This window comes from Aythya ferina, assembly GCF_964211825.1.
Source record: "Aythya ferina genome assembly, chromosome: 2".
Lineage (NCBI taxonomy): Eukaryota > Metazoa > Chordata > Aves > Anseriformes > Anatidae > Aythya > Aythya ferina.
Window position 1 is genome coordinate 48364175 of NC_140297.1, and position 22840 is coordinate 48387014.

The following is a 22840-nucleotide window of genomic DNA, read 5'->3' on the forward strand; positions in this document are numbered from 1 at the left end:
ACATTTAATGAAAATGCCTACATATACCAACCTCTAACAAGACTTTCCCAGAAAATCAAGAATCACATTGCTCTATGCATCTGTTCAACTATTATATTTGTTAAGTATCTCATTTGGTCCAAACACCCGCTAAAATGTTAATTACAGAACTCAAATACAAGTGTATGCATTAGTAAATAACTATGTTTGGAAGTCTGTACACATTTGTTATAGCTGAAAATGCTGGAAGTTGTCGTGAATGGCATAAGGCTTGCCATCCCACATCCCAAGCAACAAAAATATTCAAAAAAATATTGCCAAATATCTTTATTTTATTCTTTCGGGATTAAAATCTTTTTATGCTCTGGAGAGGGTTAGATACCATGCCCAGCTGCCCTTGGAAACAACTGGAAATAGCTCCCCCTTATAGCTGCCCCCCGCCCCATAACAGATGACGCCTTTCTGTCAAACTTATACGTGATTCAAGTCCAAACAACATGGCATTTTGGGTAATGGATGCTATAATTAAAATGTGAGTCCTAAAAAACCTGTTGTTTTAGTGGGTGTTTTTAGTAATGGCTTTGTTCTACATGAAGATAAAAACTCCCTAACAAAGGAATTAATGTATTGCTTTAATAGGCTGCACCCTGAGTTAAGTTTTAAAATTTATGAGTTCTCTGCAGCATTGTTCTTTAAACAATGGCATTGTCAAATGCAACCAGTGAGAAGATTAAAGTTCTCCCAGCAGATTAAGTACAAATTATCTGTCCTCCTGTTTCAGCATCATTTGTTCATTTATCACATAACGTCTAGTATTTCTGGTCAGTGTCAATATGCTCTGCATCCTTGCAGTTAACAGATGTCTTCTCTTGTCGAATGAATTACTTTATGTTTCACGCACTGGTGGCCGCAGATGTGTCACTATAGCAACATCATTAATTTCAGATCTTACCGGAAACATGCACTCCAATCAAACCTAATTATACCACATTGCTTTCTTGTCCCACAATAAGGAAACTATAATGCAATTATTGGGATACTTCATTTTCTATTCTACTGTGGCAAATGAGAGAGCCACTGTGATGGACGCTTCTTGTCAAAAAGCTTATTGATGAAGCACAAACCCAATTTACAATCATACAAAGAACTACCTTGCAATTATGTTAGTAAGGCAATGCTCCTTAGACTCAACAGCTAATTCTCAATCATTTCCAGCGAAGCTTGGACCACAGTATAAGATTTTTGCAGACTGTTCTCTGTATTTTTATTTTCAATATTGAGAAAAGATTTGCTTGTTTACACTTAAGAAGATAAGCCTTTTAGTTCCACTTTTTAATAGCACCTACTTGGAGAGACAACTACAAAACTGTCTCTCTTTCTCCTCTGAACAGCCAAGCCTTAAGTGGGCTTAAGAAGAACAGAATCAACTAGTTTGTAAGATTATAGCTGGAAGTTCAAGCATGAAAGTACTGAAACCAGCTCTCATAATCATGCAATAGCAATCTTGGATTAACTGTACAGAACCTGTTCATTACCTAAAAGGATGCTTTACATTTATGATAAAATGCAGAATAAGACCAAATATATTCATCAAGGAAGGAAACTGGAAGCAGCTACTGATATACTCAGGTATATCAGGTATTGCACATTGGCTGCAAGTTTGCCTGGTGATGTAAAAAGTTTAGAAGTTACAGGACATTTAAAACTAAGAAAATTGAGCAAAGCTTTGTATGATGGTCTGAAGAAAAGCATGGTCTGGAAGGCCACGGCCAGTTTTCTGAAGCTTGTCAACTCTGCTAGACCCCTGGCTTATTCTCAGTCACCTCAACCTTCCACTAACACTTAAGTAAGAGCACATAGGCTGCCTGTTAGTGCAAAACTACTGCCCTAGAATACTGCTTTTACATTCATTTTTATATCAAGTCAATAGACTTCAATGCTCTGAAAATCCTTTAAGGGTGAATGCTAGCAATCTTCCAGACTGTATGTAAACACATTTGCTGCTAAAGCCTTTTTACATGTCTATTTAGCCCCATTCAAGTATGCACTCTGAAAGGCCAGAACACAAGTGCTTCTTAAAATTAAACAGAACTACTGTGATTGCAAGTGGCATGATGCAGCTTTGAAAAAAAACAACAACAACAAAAAAAAGAAAAAGAAGAAAACAAGGCTGTTTCTCACAAGTCTATTAAGTGTTTTCTTTCAAAATTTTATAAATGTAACTATTTTCACTTTAAAAAAACACAGTACCACTACATTTAATGCTATTAGAAAAAAAAAATATTTTTAAGAAAGTTATTTTTAATTACTGTTGCATTAGGTTAACTTTATCAGTTATTTTTCTACAAGTAGATCTGAAGCTTATTGTTATTATTATTTTAAACTGGGTAGTAAGTACATAGCTTGAGGAAAAGAACACAGCACAGTGATTCTTGTGCTTTATGTTATAAACTGGTCACCAGACAGGATCAGAATATAATTCTTGCATTGTATAATATAATTTCAGGATTGTAAAGCTGGCTGAATAAATTATTAGCATTTTATTTTTAACTTCTCAAAATTTTCAGTGCAGTCTGTAACTGTAAGGAGACAATGATAAAAGTGCACCAAATTTCTAGTTTGGTACGGTAACTGGAGTATTTATCAGAAAAGTTTTAGTATACATTGTCTTTGTTTACAAAGTAATGCTTTGGGCAAATGAACTCTACTGCACTGTTCTGAAAATTTATTATTTTTGAACGTACTTTCCTTTTTCCAAACATATGCTGCAAATTGCATATTTCAAGCTTATGATGAGACAGCACTCTTGAAGTTACATAAATTATCACAATGAAAGGTGCAATTAAAATCAATAAGCAGTTTCAAACACAATGCAAATCATTAGATAACTGAAATAAAACTTGTTAAAGGAATTGCTCATTTGCTTTGAAAAATTACCACACTATAATTAGGAATACTTTTCTATATGCTAAGAAAGATGGCAGTTGTCTTTTTCTTTTATGAAATAGAAGAACAGCATTCAGCAGCATTTAAGTTTACATATGTACCTATAGAATAAGAAGAAATACATTTTCAAAATATGACAATATATGAAAGACATGTTTCATTTCAAAATAGGCCTTACTGGAAGTGTTCAGCACAGGAGGGAATGTGGACCTATTTCAAGCAAAAAACTGTGAACTGGGTATTACACTTTCTGAACTGCATAACAGAGTGGAAACCACCTCCAAACCATCTCACCATTTTGAAGTAGATTTTACTTAAAACCACTAAAACATTCCTTCAGCTGTTTGAAAAACAGCTTTCTCATTTCAGAACTTAGTCTAACTCAGCTTCTTAAAAAAACAGAATGTCTGCCAGAACTGAATTATTGAATCTCAGAAAGAACCAAGAAAGGAGAAAAAACACTGCATTTGCTAAAGAACTTGTTATTTATTATGATGTTTTCTGAAATAAATTCTAAGAATCCCTCAATACTTCTAAGACTTAAGAGCATGGTAAGACTGTCACAAGCTTCAGCCATAATGGTAGACAGCAGAATAGAGCAAGCTATCACTTCTTCACAGTTACCTGTCTTCTGATCCTAGCAGGGACCAGGTTTTCCAATATACCAGGTCACGTACCATAACATATTACAGTTGCAAAGATGAAACCATACGGCAGCTCTAGAACTGGTCTTTGTAAAATAAACAGCATCTAATTTCATGGGAATAACAGATATCATTTTAAAATGTGATCTTATGACTTGTTTAGGAGATGACTTTTTCTCTTGAAGGCTGTTCTTAACTGTTACGATCATACAATATTGCAATAGAAATAAGATGCAGAAGAATAAAGTGCATCTTAAGCGCTAATCCAGAGTTTTTTCAGAGTAAGAGACGTGTGGTACTCACTAATGCCATCAAATATCCTGTTACTGCATCAGGAGTGTTTCCACCAGATTATACCTGATTATTAATAAATACTCACTTTCTTGTGTAAGAACCAGCCTAGCTAATCCCATTGGCATTACTGCAACAAATCCCTCAAGCACACGCTTAATATTTTGTTGAAAAAATAGAATGAAAAAATAAAGATCAGTAGTATAAGTCTACTTTAACGTTAACATATTAAAATATAGAATGAAGTTTACACATTTTATAAGTCATCACATTTTGGAATTGTAACCCGATATACCTGTTTTATCCGTTAGCAAATAAACTAATCTTCCCAGCTCTTCTGGTATGGTGCTAGTTCGAACAACTGTTCCAGGAATATTGTCATCTTTCATAATCATCCACCCATAGGCTGCCTTACCCATGTCCAAGTTCACACGTAAACTGCAAAGGAAATGTATACCATAATCAGTGTGAACATTAGGCAGTGAAAGTTATAACCATAAAAGCAAAACTCAAAGCTGTTTTTAGGATACCAGAAAAAAAAAATAATCTTAAAACTACATACAACAGACATTTTGGAACATTTTTTGTTAACTGTTTGTAGAGTACATAACACATTAGAAACTCAGGCTCTATCCCAGACTTTTAGGAACTACTACAATACAAACAAATGCAATACCATGTCTCCTACATGAGAGACTGCAACTCTTTTGGAGACTCTTAATATATTTATATTGCTACACTTACACACATTGACAGTATTATACACTTCATCAACAAGTTAAGATTCAAGTCACAGTTTCAATCTGTTAAAAAAGCAAAACCAACCAACCATAGTTTTTCTTTATGATGTGAAAATAGAGATATCATTGTAAACAGTGTTGACGATTCTTCAGGTCTCCATTTTTAAATAACTATTTTTCCTTGTCAAGGTCCTTGCCAAAATATAGTTACAGAAATCAAGTGAAAAGTAAGAATCGTGTCCAAACAGTGAAATTCTGTGATAGCATGTAGGCCAGAGCTGTTACTGCCAGCAGTAAAAAGTAGCCTTTGGGTAGGCTCTATACTAGAAATTTTTCTTTGCAGAAAGTTTTACTATTTACAGAAGTACAGGATCACAATAAATTTATTTTTTCCAATTCACCCTGTGTCTGCATATATGTTAATACTTCCATGACCATATCATGCAAGAATTAATTGCTCTTATTCCTTATATTCCTAAGTCATAATAAAAAAGAAGCCTTCACTGATGCTGGTCAGAGATAACTTAAATCACATTGCTTCTGCCCAAAATTGAATGTTCTAGCTCAAAACTAGTTCTAACACTTCCTTCCCTTTAGCTATTCACCATACTCCTAGTTACCATGTCAGAGGAATAGCGACTGAGGAATATGCACATGTTCATTTCTGTTGACTCTGCTCTACCAGAAATACAGAAAAGACAGCTAGGACGGTAGTAATGTAAATGATTTGTAGCTAATTTGCCCTGGCCAGAGTCCCAGGATTAATAACAGGTTTACAATAACATGACTTAAACTGTCCAAGGATATACCGAGATCAAAATACTTTTTTTTTTCTTAGCAATCCTAAAGTACTGCTTTACAGTATAACCAAAACCACAGCCACAATTTTTGTCTGCCCCCCTGCAATCACAGTGACAAAGTGATTGTAAATTACCTGAGGTAATAGTGGTGGTAACATCTCCTCCTATAAGGACGAGATGCATTTAACTAGACTTGTGGGATCATCTGAAATTTCTGCACTTTGAAAAAATCCAGTTTATTCAAACCTCTCTCCTTCTTAAATTTGTACATGTTGTAGTCTAAAGAGAAACAAGCCTTTTTGATACAACACCCTTGACCATTGAAGATGGTGCTGTATTCTTGAATTAAATTTTATTTTTCCATTAAAATCAGCAATGTCAAAAAACTATCCCTCTATCTGGTGAGGTATCCCAATTACTTTTGGAATAGCATACCTAACTTCAGCTCTCTTCAATCACACAAATATTTAAAAATCAAGATAGAAAACAGAAAGGGAACTTAATCAGAGTTTTTTTAATTGAAAACATTACAGTATGAAAATACTGGAAGCCACTTGCCTCACAGTGGTTAAATACAGTTTTACGTTGCCTTCGTCAATACAGAACTGGTAGTATGCTACCAGCATTTGTTTATGTATGTTTGTCAACATGCAGAAAGATAGAAATAAGAACCATTGCAACAGACTTCACACTGAAATATGTAACAGGTAACAAAAGGAATGACAAAAGATTTACTCCTCTTAAGGATGAGAACCTCTTACTTAGTCAAGTACAAAGTGTGATCTCTAGCTCAAGAAGGGAAATGAGCATGCTAAGAATGGCTAGACATTTGCTATAACTTATTTTAATTGAAAGATAAGAGCTGCTGTCAAAGATGTATTTGGACTATAATTTTATTTTTCTTATTTTTGCCTGGGCTACCAAGATATGTATTCTGTGAGGAAAGCTCTATTTAAGAGTTGCAACCTCAGGCACAACGTGCACAAAGGAAATCCACATGGCTGCTCATACCAGGGGAGAAGTACAGGTCATCCAGATATGGAAAACTGTACTTAGGAAAGATCAAATCAGAGAGATCTCTCAAAGCTTAAGTGCTGTTCATATATTCACTTGCATCTTTTATAAGCATGTGTTAGCAGGTTTTGATGTTCTGAATGTGCTCTATATTCATTTAATTACAATCTGTCACACGTAATTGAAAGATAAGGAGAAAAAAAAAAAAGACAGACACCTCTTGATAAGCAATGAGGAAAAATCTATAATTCAAAGCCTGGAAGTATTTTAGGAATTAACCTAGCTTTCCAGCATGTACTCCTAAGTGGAACAGAGTGTATACCCTCTACACTGCAAAGACCTAACAGAAAGCTGGCCCCACTGCCCTCCAGAGAAATAACGTCTCCAAAGTGACTAGTACAACCCAAGGTAGCTATCTAGCATGAGAAACAAGAATAAAAGGAACACAAAAATGAGGAATATAGATGCATTCTTAGTATTGATTCTAAAATTTGTATGCTGTATCTTGCTCTGACTTCCTTCATTTTGTGTCCGTTGTCTTAGTACAACTTTTTTCCCTTTGAAATCATTGTAGTTGTCACCTAGCACATCAAGAACACTAGTGAAACATGGAAAAAATAATGGAGTCCCATTAACATTCAGTTTGCTTTCAAAACTAGAAATCTCTCCAATAGAGCTTCACAAGAACGGATAGAAATACTTGACGGAAATGTCCAATTACTTTTATACATTAAAAAAAGGAGAAACCAATCTTATTCAACACCTAGCTGTTTTCTGTGCTTGGTAATATTAGCAATCATTTCTCATAAGCCCTTTCTGGACTTTAAAGAACCTCATGATGCAAACAAAAATATTTTAAATCTATCAGTTACTTAATGACTTCTCAATTTCATCCAATTTTAAAGACTCCAGACACATCGGTTAAGGAAAATTCATAAAATAGCATCATATGTAGCACAACTAATAAAGGTAACACTGATATAAATTTTGCATTAGTAACACTGATTTGTACAAAGCTAAATAAAGTGTAATCTCTAAACAGTAAGTTAATATAGGTACTTAAAGGCTGTTGCATAGAATAGATATATTTAGTGTGAACTTTCTTGTCTCTCATCCTCAGCACTAGTTACCCTAGTAGGCAAACCTAAGGCGACTTTCATCCAACTCAGGGATTTATTCTGCTATAAGCCAGGACAACATTCCTCTGTAATTCAGCCTGGGAACAAATCAATAAGCACAACATTTCAGAATCTACACTGCTTTTTACCACAGGTTAAAAACAAATACTTTTGCTTTTATTCCCTCAAAAACATCAGTACTGGTTTAGGGCAAATAAATTCATATTTACAAGAATTCTAAATTTGTTTTTTTCCTAAATGGTAACTACATTAGGTCCTCTTGTGAAAATTTCTGATTTTGCGTTTTATTCAAAATAGACAAATTTGCCAATAAGCAAAGACCTTCATTGAGCAAGTTTCAGGAAAATATATTTAGAAACTCCAGAAACATTCTGTTTTTAATGATTCAGTGAAAAGCAATCAAGATCTAATTAAGTTAGTTAGCAAAGAATTTTGTGAAGAAATTGATACCATGCCTAATAAAACTCATGGGTGAGTTTGAATCAGAAATGTATGATAGTTTTATTTGAACTCTGGCAGGCAAGTAAGACTTTCCTCAGAAGTTCCATATATAAGCATAAGCTTTGTAGTAAAAGAGAAAGTCCTGCTGAGACTCTATACACTCATAGTGTTATCCAATTTTTAAAATAAAGCAATTAAGATGTAGTCTTTATTCCCAGTATTTCCTTCTAAGTGAAATACTAAAGATCATACTTGTGTTGCACCGGTGTCCAAACCAGCACCCAATCCCCCATACTTCTAACCTTCCCATGTCCTACCTACTTGAAACAGCTATAAAACATACACACATACATGTTATTTACAAGTTAAAAAGATATAGAATCATTTCTAAATAGAAAGCATTGGTCAAGAACCAAACAAAACTGTTTTTAATTTTAGCATTCATGGGAAGTTAAATCTTCACAGAAAATTATTTTTGGAGCCTGACAATTTCTGTTGCTTGTATTAATTTGCACTACACAAATAAAACAAACAGAAGTTACTGCTTTTAAATGCAATACTCTTATCAAAATTTAAGTAAAACCCAACCCATTTGCAATTCCTGTAATTCCTCCAAATGATACCCTCCCCCTCCTTTTTTTTGAGAAAATTTTTTTTTTTTTTTAGTTTTCTCTGCTGATACTTTCAAGAAGAGTTAGATCTGTGTTCTTGCTTGCTTCATAAATGGTCTCACTAGGACTCTTGGCCTACTTTTTATTTTCTTTCTAAATTCTGCCTGTAATGTTACCATATAAAAGAAAATCAAAGAATGTACACAGCACTTTACATAAAATCCAGACAATGTATGTAATTTTGAAAAAGGACTCGATTCCACACATTTGTTTTTTAATGTGTGGGAACAAATGTGCAGCAACCCCACATTACTACAGTGACTGCTGCACATAAAATTTTTAAAGGGCAACATGCAACATATATACAGGTAATTAGATATTGTAACACAGGTAGAACTTAAAAGTCTTGGGAAGGTATCTGAAAAATGATTTAAGAAAATTATCTACAAAATTCCTACAAAAAGCCTCACAACAATATTGTCATCTCATATGTCAATAATAATTTTAAAAAGTGAATATTTTTAGTGTATTTCAGACAAATGTGTTATTACTTACTGCAATGAGATTAAAATGAGATTATGAGATTAAAATCATATAGGAACTATGAGTAGATAGGGCATGTTGCAATGTTAAAAAGGAAAAAGATCTACTATAATAGATCTGTTAAAAAGTAACTTTTTTTTTTTTTTTTTAAACCGATGGTGTGTGTTCTAGATGTAGGATGAATATCAACCATTCTAAGAAATGCACAACACACGAGCTAATTTAGGCATCAGTACAGCACCACACTGAACAGGCTGTCTTGCCCTTAATATAAGGGACAAAAACCATAGCTCCTGTTGCATAAAGAACTCAAAATCAGTTTGTAAAATACCCGTTTCATACAGTGTTTTTCAGTCTCTTAAACAGATGGCATTATATATCATGACATGATACAGAAGCTTACACACATTTATAAGGATTGCTTAAACTACTTTATGAGAAGCTCTTTAGCACTTCCACAGAAGAAATTTTGCATCATAGATAATATGTCTGTATGCTACGTCTGTATATGTGAGACCACATATACAGATACTCTCACATCAATACTTTATACATGGACAGTACAAACAAGATTAAAAGTAGCCTATTGCTGCTTTTAAACACCACAATCTTGCACAGGTTTGAGTACTCTGCACACTTGGAATACAGAGCAATACACTGAGCAAAACTGCCTTTTTCATGTTTGCATGAGACAGGGTTTGGTTTAGCTATTAATGAATTCCGATACAAGACCTCCTGACAGTATTTTCCCTACACCCCAGTAAAACCAGACTAACACAGCTTGAAGGATTTTCTTTAAATGTTCCTCTTGCAAATCTGGAAAAAAAGCAGCTGCAAGCTGTCTTTACTCAAGTGCAAGGGAGTTCTGTCCAGATGTTTGGGACAACTTATTTTTGCAGAATGACTATTTGCCCAGGAACCTTAGGGTGCTTAAAGGAAAGGACAAAAGACATTTCAGCTTCGGCATACACCAAAACTAAAAGTTCTTCCTAAAAAGATAACTGATTAGGCCCCTGCCAATCCAACTTTTAGCTGTTGCTAAATATACAGCCTATGCAATACACATTTTTACCACATTCTTTCCACCACAGCTTTCATTAGATCTCCAGTCAATACCTTGTCACCTTACAGTAAATCCTCTAGAGTTCTTAAAAGCTATAGAAGCACATTTAGAAGCTATAGTTCTTAGAAGCACATAGAGCTACTGGACTCCCATGCCTGTGTGCAAGGCAGTAATTTCAGTGAACTCTGCTTGCTATGCCAAAATTATCTTGGAAAAAAAAATCTTGGCTGCATTCATGGAGTGGGTGGAGAAGACTTCCATGGGTCATTTTTTTTTTTTTTTAAGGTACTGAAGAAGACTGCACAATGAATAAATAACATCCCATCACACGGTGGTAGGGATCACATTTGGTGGTGGATCATGTCTAGCTTTTTCTTCCATGTTGGCTGCTAATTCTGAACTTATCATGTTAACTCAAGTGAGCTGATGAAGGAGACTAAATACCAGGGGAAAGGACTGAATTCTCTAACAGATTGATAATCTCTTTCTGTATCATACCAACAGACAGACTGCCTCCATACATGCACGGGGATTTTCAACTTGCTGGTTAAGAAGGGCTATGTCCCACTCACTGAAATCTCTTCTACTCCCTTGTACTTAAAATACAAATAGTGGTAACTCCCTGTGGTAGTTTTGTTTGTTTGTTTGCTTTAAACTAAAGCTGAAAAACCCTGATCAAATTAGTAACTGGAAAAAATGAAAGAAAAACTCCTTAGGACTTGCATGATTTGTATCACAAGTTTAAATGTGTATGGAAAATGTCTGCATTTCTGCATAAAAAGGAAATTAAACTCTCCTAATAAAAATGTAAGCCTGATCTTAAAAAGATGTAAAATTAAAAAGAATCCATCTATAACCACAGTGATAGAGTTAAACTCTGCAGCTAGGTAAAAGACAATATGACTATGACAAAACCTCATATTCCCCAACCTGAGGGGTCTTTTCATTTGCATGACTGGTTTTGCTTTGTCATTTGTCATTCAGAAAATAGCCACCCCCTGCCACAAACAACAGGATATTACTGTTTTGAAAATAAGAATGAACAAACAGGCCTCAGTACTTCCACAGCAGTATCACAAACCACAGCAGCATGGGCATACCTGAGGACATGTACTTTCCCCCTCACCTTGCCATGTGATAAATGTACTAGATAACATAGACAAGATCTCAGTGATACAAGAGGAACCTATGATGTGCCTTAACATATCTCTACTTGGCTAGAGGCAACTAAAAAAAGCTTAAGAAATCTGGAGGAATGTGGGACACTCCAAGAAATTCCAGCACATCTGGAAAAAAATAATCAGTGAATGGGTAAAAATAATCCGAAAGAGGTTTATTTAGCTTTGGACATTCTGTCAAAGACTTGCTTTCTATCCTCTTTTCTCAGTAAATTTTAAGGAATTCAAACAGATTAACTTTGTATGGAAGCAAATTGTAGGGAACCTCTCTAGACTATGTGCATCCTCCTTATGGGAAAAGAAACATCAATACACAGGAAGCATCAATATACACTGTCAATACACTGTCATTTTTAAGGGCCAAACATTTCTGTAGGTGGGGGTGTTCAAAACATCCTGTGCATAACTGTTCTAGCATGAAACCCATGAAAAGCTAGGCTAAAGCTTTTCATGTCCATTTACTTCTATTTTTTCTGGATTTTACTTGATTCCTCGCAAGCTACTGAACATGTACATTGCCTTCCCAATTTTACTTATGACACTGTTTTCATGTTTATGCTTCTGAAGTCTTGCATGCTCTACCAGCCACAGCTAAGTAACATTGCCCTACAGTAGTATTTAGAATGCAGCACAAACAAGTAGCTGTCCCCTGGAATAAAAAGAAAAAAAGTTCCTCTTTCCATTAGTTATGGGAGAGGCTGTATGGAGATCAGTTACATTCTGCTAACAGTTAGTCACCCCCTTCTGGCTATCTCACCAAACATATCTGGCTGTGCAAAATTATTTTTATCAATTACCTGGATTTTCCTTGCCCTGCAAAGCAAAACCCCAAAACAACAGCAAAGAACGTCCACAATTAGAATCATCCTGCATTCTCAAAAATCATCAATCAACTGATTTCACGCATGCTTGAATGCAGATATACTTTGCCTTTACCATTCAATTCTAACCTCCTACACTCAATTCATTTACCTGTGAAGAAAAGTTAATTATCTACCTCCATTTAGCTATTTTTGAAATAAACAGAGGACAACACCTGGTGCTTCAGCTTCACTTATCTTGTAATTTTCAACTCCAAGAGTTTACACTCCAAATACTAAGAATATTAAGAATATGTCACTTCCACATTTAACATTCAGAGGAAAGGAAGAGAAGTGTAGCTATACTTGAACACCAGCATGACTAGAGTTGTTTATTTGCTGACAGTCTAGGAAATGACCACATATATACACAATCTGAGTTGAAGAAAAATTGGTATAGGAATAAACAAACACCTAAAGTGGAAAAAATTATTCTCTGCTAGATTCCTGTCTGACCTTCCAAGGGGGTAACTATATGGTCCAATGCACAACTAAATCAATTACATTTTCTTAATATTTCTACTTTGTATATTATCTTTCACATAGAATTGAAAAATTGGATTAGGCCTATCCTAGAAATTATTTTTGATAAGAATTATTCCACAAGTCCACTAGGGCATATAAATTGCTTTCTTAGGAACTGAAAATGAGCTGTTCAAATGTGTTACTTTTTTTTGAGTGGCACATGTTGAACTGTTAATGTATAGTCAAATTTATACCACCTATATGCTCTTAATTCTGTTGCACTCAGTAACAAACATATACCTGTCTTTTTACTATTTCAGTAAATTTGGACTTCATGTGCTTATTAAAAACACAGTGAACAACAACAAGCAATCACTGATATTCTTTTTCCCCTTCTCGTACATGTCTTTGATGATTAAATGCATCTTTCATCAATATGCAAACTTTACCCATCACTTGAATGCAGCTCTTTTTACCTCTTCACGTGGATAAGCTACTTAATATTTAGTAACTTGGAAGACAGGAATGACAACATGACCGAAACAGCATCATCATACAAACAGTAAGCGAGTAAAGAAGATTATAGTATTTAATTAAGAGAACTATAGTATTTAGGAAGATACCACAGAAAGATAGATGAAGTATCACAGAAAGGAAGAAAGAATTCAGAAATATACTACAAAATTGAAACATGGAGGTGTAAATAAAAGCAGGAGCCAGTCAAAAGAAGTGGAAACTGTTCTAAGAGAAGCAGTTTTTGCAGTGAGATCTCTGTAAACCCCAGCAGATTGCTGGAACCTCCTCCTACAACATCCAGACTCTACATCCATCCTACAACTATCATCCATCCTACAACAACAGAATCTACTCTTAAAACAGGGAAGTACTATAAAAGCATAAATCCTTGAGACACTGAGTATCAAGTTGGTTAAATATAACAGTTTGCTTCACATAGCTATACATACATAAAAAATTTGAACTAAGTAAGCTTAGATTAAATACCTAATGAAATCATTTCCCCCCCTCCTTATACTACAAAGATAAAAATATTTTGTGCAAACCTGAGGAGATAGGTCTTCAATCTATCTACGGTTTAAGCTACAGCTCCTCGCTGAAGTATCCCAAACTGAACTTTTCCAGAGCACATCTAAAATTAACAACCACCTTAATCTAAACACCAGGTATTTTAACAGAGTGTTTCAATTTTGCAAATGCAATACACATTCAAGAAAAAAAAACACATTTCAGAGTCAATGTTCTCATTTCTCTGTCCACATTAGACATCTTCTCTGTCCATGTTAGACATGGTTACACAGATGGATATTATTTCCTGTTCCAGTTTTATCTGCAATTTGAATATAGAGCACTCATGCTTAATGAATTAATTAATTCAGGGCAAGTCTCTACTTGGTTACACCTGTTAAATGTCTTACCATTGCAAAAGTGCACCTACACTATTAAGGCATTCAATCTAAATTAATCATGGTTGTAGTAAAAATAAAGTCAGCATTTTAGCCAAAGAAATTGAATATTTTCAGTATTTAAGGCATTAAAGAAGTCAAATTCTAAAGTACACCTGACACTTCATTCAAATGCATGTTTCCTAAAACCACATTCTCAAATATACCAAGATTGTATCCTTATTAATACATTTATGCTAGTAAAGGATTAGATATCCTGATTACTCCAGCAAGATGAACATTATACAAAAAAATACAACAGTATTGTTTTCTGTATAGTGATCCTTCAAGAATCAGCAGATTTGTTGGCACCTGCTCCTTCAGCTTCCTGATAAGATCAATTTCCTTCACAAAGAGAAGCAAGTATAACTTTCAAGAAAGCCACATTCAGTGAAATCAGACATCTGTATTTTTCTTTCAGTCTTATACATACCTGATTGGGATGATATAGGAAAACAGGAGGAGGAACCGGAAAAGGTTGCGATACCACGGGCCTACAAATCCTTGCAAGGTTACCATAACAATTGATAGTGCAACTAAAGCCAAAAACAGGGCCTTGGTCAATTGATTCAATTCCAGGTCCAGCAAGCCAACCTAAAGGAAGCAGTAAAAACCATAGCCATAGTTAACCATAATGTTTGCCTTTTTTCTTTTTTTAATTTACACTTTGCTGTGCAAACAATCACCCTGTCCTTCTTCTTCCTATTAAAAATCCATGCACTTGTAACAATTAATTGCATTCCGATAACTGAATTAATTATTGTTCCCATGTGTGCATCTAACAGATGTCCCCTGGCTCCAAGACAATAACAACTCCCAGAATCACACTGTGATCTGTCCTAGCCAGGCCTTTTGAATGCCTTTGTTTCTGACACATCCCTCCCCTTGTCTTCTGATCCAGGATAGGAACACAAGGCAGGGGGAGGGTGTGTGGAGAAGACAACTGAAGAACTGAAGGTGAACTAATGAGCAGGAACAATTTTCTTCTGTTATGCATGCAGCAAAACTACTATCACTTCATTTTATGTTTGTAAGGTGGCTACTGCTCATTTACTGCTGGAAGATCTAAAAGATGGTAGAATCAAGAATCAATGGACAAATGCAACTGAGCATTGACTTGTTCATATAAGTAGCATGCTTTAACTCATAATTATACTCTCACATCAGTCTGTAAATCTGAACTCATCTCATAGAAATAATTTTTAATTACATGAAACTTCTCAGCTTGCCTAGAGGAAGTGCTCAAGGTCAGGTTGGATGGGGCTTTGAGCAACCTGCTCTACTGGGAGGTGTCCCTGCCTGTGGCAGGGGGGTTGGAACTAGATAGTCTTTTAAGATCCCTTCCAACCCAAACCATTCTGTGATTCTGTGAAACTTTCAGTTATTCAAGCTAAGTTAAAAATAATCAATGGAAAAAAAAAAACACTTTCAAATCAAAATAGTAAGAGAGAACTTCAACTTTTCATGGGTAAAAAGGTGTTTAATTTAGAAACACTCCAGTAAAAACAATAAGTGAAGCTATCTTCCATCCAGTTTCCCATGAAAAAGTATTTTTAAGCCATGTAACTAAGACTCTCACCATTTCAATAATGTATGCTGTAAGCTAAGTATTTATATTCCACTTTTTGTGATGCTCTTGTAGTCAGTAAAATATGTGGGAAAAATTATGTCAGGAAGAACTTCCTAGGCCCTGTTACAGATGTCTTTTTATCTCTAAGTCATGCCAGTAAGACCAGTAAAACATAACACTTCCTTAGATAAAAAACAGTCTGCAAAAGAACCATTTAAATATAGTTCTTAAAAATTTCAGCAATCTTGCTTGTACACGGGCTGTCCCTTCCCTAGAGAACCAGGCAGCTGAAGACCACAGCGGCTGATTTATCAGCTGCATTTAAAAAGCAGCACAACGAGGACAAATATCTTGCAATTTCCGCTGCTTCAACTACTACATAGTTTATGCTTGAATTATTGAGAAAAATAGGTTTTTTGGATTAAAATGAAGAAAAATTAAGCCAGGGAAGTAGAGCATGTTTCAAAGCCCAGATCTTTTTGCGCTGACAAAGGCAGCCTAAGTTTCAGGCCTCGCTGAGGATCAGATGAAGTCATTATTCATTCAGTCAGGGAAAAAAGACTCAATTACCTCAACCTAAAGATGCTATCAATGAATGCAAAGTGCATATTTTACTCTATTCATCCAAATCCCATTAAAAAGTGAAAGGAATGATTTAATCTGGCCTTCCAGAGTTGGTCTTTTTTTTGTAATAAAATAAAGAATCACTGTCTTGCAATATGCATAACCACTACCTCACACTTTTTTTTCCTGCATCATAGTAGTGAATACTTTCCCCTAACCCTCTCAATGTCCCCCCCCCGCTCCACCCCTGCAAAAAACCCCACCCCATAATAGAAAGGAATAAAGAGCTTCTTTGAAAAGAATGCCACTTTTCGGACAGAAACATTAAATGTAGTCCACTGCACACTGATATGTAGCTAATTCAATGCATTCGTACCTTTCTAATTGATGAAGACTGAATTGATATAAATCTGTATTTGGAATCAACAAAAATGTTTTTGGAGTAATATTAAGAGAGTAAAAAAAAAACACTTGATGATGAAATTTTTTCACACAAATCTCTTCCTCCAAAAGATTTGTTTTGTTACTAATGATGTTATCCTTTTTAATACAGATCATAGTATTGCCTATACACAATTTTCAAATTTTCATTTACAAGAGAAAGCAATTGCAAAACTCTTCTCAGGGTGGTAAATGAAAGAAGTTTTAACAGAAATGCATTCTCCCTTCCCTAAAAAAATTATTATAATCTATTAAAACATAATTCCTTTCCACTTAATAACTTCCGCAACCTGAACGAAATTATCCACTTTTCATGTAGAAATGCACTTATATTCTCTAAATTCTCCTGAATACTGGAAAAGTAGCAATCTAACAGTACTATTACTTTATCAAAGCATTTGTAAAATATGTTAATATTCCTAAGAAAGTGATTTATTTCCTTTTGAAAATAATCATAACAAGAATAATTATGACAACATAAGAAACTGATGAGTTAAGTACTGACGTAACTTTCCACATTTATTGCTATTTCCTATATTAATAAAGCAAATTTTATTTTACTTGTCATAATATTTGTTCTATTTGAAACAACCGTGTTAACAAAATTAAACACCACTGGAAATTTTAATCTCCAAGGAAAAATTTGTACATAATGTCTAAGACAACCACAATAGTTTTGCAAAGGGGCTTCTCTAAGATAATGAACACAATAATTGCCTGTATAATCTAAAATGCTACTAATGGCAACAACTGCAAATCCATTTAGCTCCTCTTTAATTTATGTAGGAAGTTTTAAATAGCTAATGGTTCTCAGTAAAATAATGGCTAGTACCATCAGTAAAAAGTATTGTATTGTCTACTTGCACCAAAAAAAAGTAAAAATAACATTTTTAAAAATACATAATTTTGGAAGCAAGGAACTAGTAGAGTCTAACCTTCACATTTTGGACTACAATGTTTAAGTTACTGTCTTATAAGAAAAACCTTAATTTAATTTGCAAAAGTTGAAAGCAGCCTGACATTTCTGTGCATTATAGTAGGGTGCTGAGGAGGTTCAGACTGAATATTAGGAATACGTTTCTCTGACAGGGTGGTCAGGCAATAAACAGGCTCCCCAGGGACACAGTCATGGTACTGAGCCTGCTGGAGTTCAAGGACAGTTTGGACAACGCTCTCAGACATATGGTCTGATTTTTGGGTGGTCCTGTGTAGAGCCAGGAGTTTCACTTGATGATCGTTGTGGGTCCCTTCCAATTTGGGATATTTTCTGTGATGTGATGATTGTTATCGCTGATCATGCTTAACTTCTATGGAAGGTTATCCTCTGAAGCTGTTAAGTTGTTATACTAACAGAATGATTCTGATATAAAAAGTATATTCCTTGGACACTTAGATTTATTTTATTTTTTTTTATGCTAGAACATTAGAAAACAAACACTTAAATTTTTATTTTTTTTTTTATGCTAGAACATTAGAAAACAAACTTTGATAATTAAATATTGCATAACAGTAAAGATTTCTCACCTAGTCTAATGTAGTAATGTTTTTCAGTTACAGTTTCCAGTGCATTTGAAAGCGCTGGTTTCAAATGGTTTTGTTACACACCTTACTTTAATATTTCCAAAGTATTAAGGCAGTATTTTGACTTCCCTCCTCCAGGAAGGTAATTATATGTCAGTAATCAGTCTGGTTCTGCACTGACAAACACCACATTGACTACAATGAAATTTCTTGGTATGTTTGAGACAGACTTTGGCTTTAACTTGCATTATGAACATATATATATATATATATATGTACACACATACACATATATTACTATTCTTTGTTCATGCTTTGAACTTAACTTTTTTACACCTTGAATGCTAGTTCAACTCTTATTAATTACAGATGTTACTTATAGTCTAAAATTGTATCTGATGAAGCTGTAAAGCAATTTAAAAATACTGAAATTCAAGTAAATTAAATTATCTTTATTCTTTAGGTTAATAAAAACAACCTTTGCCTAAGAAAAATGGGCAGTTCATGGCACTTTTTCATTAAAAAAGTAAATAATAAATTTGTATGCGGTCGCATAAATTTGTATATAGTTGGCTGCATATATCTGAAACCCTGTGGATTTTTTTTCTCCATCTGTTGACTTTTTCTTATAGCCCCTGGAAATAACAGATTACTAACCTGTGCTAAAGGCTATATATAAAACAGGATCATTATCTGTTTAACCAAGTCTTTGACACTAAAAATATACAGCAATTTTAGAGTCTGTAAATGCTTTTTGTAATGCGTTATTTCCGTAGGTAGTCCAGTGATTCTAATTCTTGACAGTTCAACAATTCAGGAAACCACATTGGGATAGCATAACCATCATTCATAATACCTACAAGTGAATTCAAGCTTAGGAAGGGCCTTCCCGTAATTCACTGTATTCAAGTAATAGTCTGACAAACATGTTTCTGTACAAGCCTCTCTTGACTAACATAAAAAAATCTACAACTTGTACACAGTTATATCTACAACTTGAACACCCTGCTCATTCTTTTAAGCAGCAGATACAAAATAGGAAAAGCATACAGAACGCTGAGATACATAAACTGAATAATGTCACCCATACTTGCATTTTCTCAGAACCACTTTCAAATTTTCCAATCATTTGTTTAGCTGTGAAAGCAACGACTAACCCTGAAAACATTTTTGAAGCACTAAAAAACCTCTTGCAAGTCTTATTCCTTTTAGAAATAGTGCAGCAATGGTGATGGCTTAGTGGGGTTCTACTTGACTTAGTAGAACTGAAATAAATTTCAGCTATTTATTCTACTCCAGTGGTATCAGAAAATACTCCATTTGATTTCAATAATATATTTTGTGTTTCCTTTGGCAAAAAAGTATGCATTCTTCATGCTAGCTTAATAAAACTCAGTATTCACTTTGATGAAGCTAAACTATTTTGTATTATATTAATACTGCAGGCTTATAGAACAAAGTTCATTACATTTTTGAATTATCCTTCTGATTTACTTGCTCTTAATTCAGCAAGCTACTCCTAACCACATATCTACATTTGAAATAAATTAATCTCTTTAGATATAAAATTTCCATTTGTAGCTAGTAATATCTGTAATGCTACAAGAAAACTAAGAAAACTCAAACAACCTTCTCTCTCTACCTCCTTTAATCATCCATTTTATATTGCCTTTTCCAGGCTCAGCATCACCTAGTTTAGATACTCAAAGTGAAACTTCAAAATCCTCTCCAGGTCTTTAAAGCTGAGTGCTTAACTCTCTCTAGCTAGTCTGCTACAATAAAAACTGCTAATGAGCTATATCCACAACTTTTCTTAAATAGTGGACTCAGTTGCTTGAAGTAAGGCACTCATTTTGGCAAGTACTGGCTAAAGATTTCAAAACATCCTTAAGTGTGCTTTCTCTTTAAAATGCATCCTGATTTATCACCACACAAATGACTTACTGTATCTGCAGTAAAACACTATATATCAAAAGATCTGAATGAGAGAAACGGAAGGTGACTCATTCGAACATCCACTTGGCTATAAACCCACTTTTTCCCAACAATTTGCTCTAGAGTTTAATGCTATCCCAACGTCTCTAAATATTCTTCAATCTGATAATTTTAAAATCAATTTGTATATATAATAATGAAGCAAAATAATTGATATTTGCTTTTTTTTTTTTTTTCAGTATTTTGGTCTAATTGGACTGAAGGCTAAAAAGATTTTTTTTTTTTTTTTTTTGCATTTAAAGATGTGCCATATATAGTTTGGTCAGCAGAGGGTGCTCAAGATTGGTGTTAGCTACTGTTTTAAAAAGCTCAATTGGTAATGCAGAATCAAGCATACCTCTCTACCTTTACAGGGCAACCTGGACTTCTATACGATCTTACTAGTACAACCGTATTTACCTCGTTTCATCTGGGAGAATTATTTCAAGAAGTATTTAGCAATTCAATTTGAACTGAAAACATAGCATTTCCTTCTCATCAAAAAGTTATACTTCATATACCTTTGTACAGTTATAGACTACCATCTTAAGGTACCAGTTGTCATCTGCTGTGTGACCTCAATTTTGCTATGTATTTGTCACACACAAGAACGATTGATTAGAAACATCCACAGAAGCTATTAAGAAACTGAAAAGGTCAATGGCTTCTTAAACTCTGGCATCCATACAGAGACTGCTATACTAGTAACATACCACCCTCTATTAAAAGCTATCAGGTGTAAATTGTATTTTTTTTTTCCCCAAGACCACCCATCAATTTAGAATAATTATATCAATAATCTAAAAAAAACTAGTAATATTGGAGACTTCAACAACCAAAATCATTCATAAACAAAACTGTTAAGCATATTTTTTTTTTCTTTTTCAATTTATAACTGGAAATAAAATGAATTTTCAACTTTACAGATAGATTTCATACTACAGACATTCAGAGTTCATCTGCAGCCTTTACAAATGCTGGTATTTTCTTTGATCTTGGTCATCACCTGGTTCAACCAAAGACTTTTCCAGTATAGTGTCATGTAATTAGTACTTTTAATGGTCAGAATACAGAATAAGCAACTTTCCCCATTACATACTATTATTAAAATATACTCAGTGGAGATGACTGTTTTTCAAACAATAGTAGATAAGAAACCAAGGAGTCTCTCACAGTTGAAAATAATTAGCTGTGCCAAAGTAACTTCAAAACTCCCATAGGGGAGAGAATTGGTTCCAAAGTTTTTATTCTGTGTGTATAGAGATCTATCTATAGATTTTGATATATATATATATAAAGTATGATATATGTAATAAAAGTAAAAAAAAAAAAAAAAAAAAACTAGCTCAGTAACAGGTACTACTTTCTTTAAGAAAAACGATGATAAAAGAAACAAATAGAAACTTTTATTTGCATAACTTTTGGGAAGTCTTACTATATCTACACATCAAACCATGCAGACCAGCATAAAAATTATTTTTAATACAGATATCTGAACACACTTCAGATTTTTTCTAACAGAATTTTCTAGCTCTTTAAAAACATTTGAAATTAAGCACATACTTAAAACCATGAGTCTGAAAAAAAATCAGCATTTGCTTACTCTAATTAAAATACGGTTATAACAACTCACAAACTATCAAAACTATGGCATTAGCAGAGATTATTACAGATTTTAAAAAATTCATCTTGAAACAGGACTAGGGATAGAGAGGTCTGATCTAAGGTTATCAAAACACACCTGGAAGTTTTTTCATTATGAATTCAATTAAAGAAATTAAGCCAAGAACTCATGAAGTTTAAACTTGTTTGAAGTTTAACATTTCATTTTGTCCCAAATCAAAAGTAAACTTAATAAAGGAAAGTTAAAAGGTATTTTTCTTCCATCTTTCTCAACATTAACTTGAGAAGTGCATTTGAAAATGTATTTCCCTTTAAATTAAATATATTGTATTTCATTAATGATACAATAAAATTAAGAAAAAAACTTGATCAGGAAACAGTGGCATATAATAGGTTGCTTTTTATTCCACAAAATATATATGAAAATCAGACCTGAAACTTTTTTGTGTGTGTGTGTGTAATTATCACTGAATTATCTTGGGCACCCAGCACAAGAAAGACATGGACCTGTTACAGTGGGTCCAGAGGAGGGCCACAAAGATGATCAGAGGGCTGGAGCACCTCCACTATGAAGAAAGGCTCAGAGAGCTGCTTTTTTTAACCTAAAGATGAGAAAGTTCCAGGAAGACCTTATTGCAGCCTTTCAATACTTAAAAAGTAGCTTGTAAGCAAGATGGAGACAGACTTTACAAGGGCCTGGATAGGACAAAGGGTAATGATTTTAAACTGAATGAGGGTAGATGTGGATGAGGAAAGAATTCTTCACTATGTGTGTGTTGAGACACTGGAATAGGCTGCCCTGAGAAGTTGTGGATGTGTTCAAGGGTAGGCTGGATGGGGCTTAGAGCAGCCTCATCTAGTGACAGATGTCCCTCCCCATGGTAGTGGGGTTGGAATAAATGATCTGTAAGGCCCCTTCCAACCCAAACCATTCTATGATCCTATGATTCTAAGTAACATGGTACACGCTATA

The 22840-nt window shown here is 34.3% G+C and overlaps 1 protein-coding gene across 4 annotated transcripts in view; it reads right to left on the reverse strand.

Moving 5' to 3' along the window:
- The window catches only part of ATP9B (ATPase phospholipid transporting 9B (putative)), a 164771-nt gene that overhangs the window by 38663 nt on the left and 103268 nt on the right, over window positions 1–22840 (reverse strand). For all 4 annotated transcript variants that reach the window (XM_084508982.1, XM_084508980.1, XM_084508979.1 and 1 more), the window contains 2 exons: window positions 14608–14768; window positions 4156–4298 (listed from right to left, as the gene is read on the reverse strand). In XM_084508982.1, coding sequence (XP_084365108.1) covers window positions 4156–4298; window positions 14608–14768 — 304 coding nt within the window. The remainder of the gene's footprint in view (window positions 1–4155; window positions 4299–14607; window positions 14769–22840) is intronic.